This window comes from Cebus imitator, unplaced genomic scaffold (genome assembly GCF_001604975.1).
Source record: "Cebus imitator isolate Cc_AM_T3 unplaced genomic scaffold, Cebus_imitator-1.0 Scaffold82, whole genome shotgun sequence".
In the NCBI taxonomy this organism is placed as follows: Eukaryota; Metazoa; Chordata; class Mammalia; order Primates; family Cebidae; genus Cebus; species Cebus imitator.
The window spans coordinates 7331162-7332942 of NW_016107397.1; the positions used below are offsets into that span (position 1 = coordinate 7331162).

A 1781-nucleotide genomic window follows, 5' to 3' on the forward strand; every position below is an offset into this window, starting at 1 on the left:
ATCTCGGCTCACTGCAGCCTCTGCCTCCCAGGTTCAAGCTCTTCTGCCTCAGCCTCCTGAGTAGCTGGGATTACAGGCACATGCCACCACGCCCAGCTAATTTTGTATTTTTTTTCTTGAGTTGGGATTTCTCCATGTTAGTCAGGCTGGTCTCAAACTCCTAACCTCAGGTGATCCACCCACCGCAGCCTCCCACTTGCCTCAGCCTCCCAAAGTGCTGGAATTATAGGTGTGAGCCACACACACCTGGCCAAACTTAGTTTTTACCTTTTCAGCTTGTTGTTTGTTGATGCCATTCTTTGCTATTCAAAGTGTTTTATGTCTCAGCCTTTTCCCTTATTCTGCAGTTTCATACTTAAGAAAAATTGTTTGATATTTTCTAGCTCTCTGATCTACTTAAAATTTATTCCCAGGTGACTTTCTGAACTGCTAAACTATGTAATTGAAGAGATGACAACACTGGAGTTATGTTTATGGAAATAAATACTAAATAGTGTCATCTTTATTAAATTTGTGTCTGAATGTGTGCTTTATTTGTTCTTCAGCATGAAGACTTTTTGCTTGCCCTGCAGATGAATGAAGAACAGTATCAAAAGGTAGTTTGAAGTCTCACCGTGTTTATTCTGGGAATTTTCATGGGCTGTTTTCCTTTACCACGTTCTGTCCGCGTTTTTGATGGCAAATTTGTTTTCGGATAGCCTCCTGTTGATCTGCTGAGTTTGCACTTCTGCCAAGTTATAGTCAGATACATGATCTAGTACAGTCACTCTTATACCACACCAAATCAGAATTGAAGGAAGTTAATGGATGTTCCTGTTAAAAATCATTACCTGACACTCATCAGATAGCCTCATAAAGAAAAGTTGATAACTTAGGTATCATTTAGAGTTAAAAGAAAGAGATATGTCTAACCGCAGCGCAAGATGGGTTTCTGTATGGTATCTGCCAGTCTCATATAGTGACCTTTTCTGATTTTCTTTTTTTTTTCCCAGATGGAGTCTTGCTCTGTCACTGAGGCTGAGATGCAGTGGCACAGTCTTGGCTCACTGCAACCTCTGCCTTCTGGGTTCAAGTGATTCCCCTGTCTCAGCCTCCCAAATAGCTGGGACTACAGGCATGCGCCACCATGCCAAGCTAATTTTTGTATTTTTAGTAGAGTCGTGGTTTCACCATGTTGGCCAGGCCCATCTCAAACTCCTGACCTCAGGTGATCCACCCGCCTCAGCCTCCCAAAGTTATGGGATTACAGACATGAGCCATTGCATCCGGTCAGTGATGTTTTCTAATGTGGTATAAGAATTGGTTGGTGGGTGGGCACCATGGCTCATGTCTGTAATCTCGGCACTTTGGGAAGGCCAAGATGGGAGGATTGCTTGAGCCCAGGATTTCAAAACCAACCGGGTTAACATAGCAACATCCCATTTCTAATAAAAATCTAAAATAAATAAATGAAAGAATGGAGCCAGGTTTGGTGGTTCATGCCTGTAATCCAAGCACTTTGGGCAGCTGAGGCAGACAAATCACGAGGTCAGGAGTTTGAAAACAGCCTGGCTAACATGGAGAAACCCTGTCTCTATTAAAATACAAAAATTAGCCGGGCATAGTGGCGGGCGCCTGTAATCCCAGCTACTAGGGAGGCTGAATCAGGAGAGTTGCTTAAACCCGGGAGGCAGCCGGGCGCGGTGGCTCAAGCCTGTAATCCCAGCACTTTGGGAGGCCGAGGCGGGTGGATCACGAGGTCAAGAGATCGAGACCATCCTGGTCAACATGGTGAAACCCTG

General features: G+C 44.5%; 1 protein-coding gene across 4 annotated transcripts in view; it reads left to right on the forward strand.

The window, feature by feature from the left end:
* Positions 1-1781, forward strand: part of RNF216 (ring finger protein 216) — a 166622-nt gene that overhangs the window by 63065 nt on the left and 101776 nt on the right. For all 4 annotated transcript variants that reach the window (XR_005201115.1, XM_017533820.2, XM_017533822.2 and 1 more), the window contains exon 10: positions 546-596. Coding sequence is in view for 3 of the 4 variants with exons in the window: in XM_017533820.2 (XP_017389309.1) it covers positions 546-596 (51 nt within the window). In the remaining variant the exon portion in view is untranslated. The remainder of the gene's footprint in view (positions 1-545; positions 597-1781) is intronic.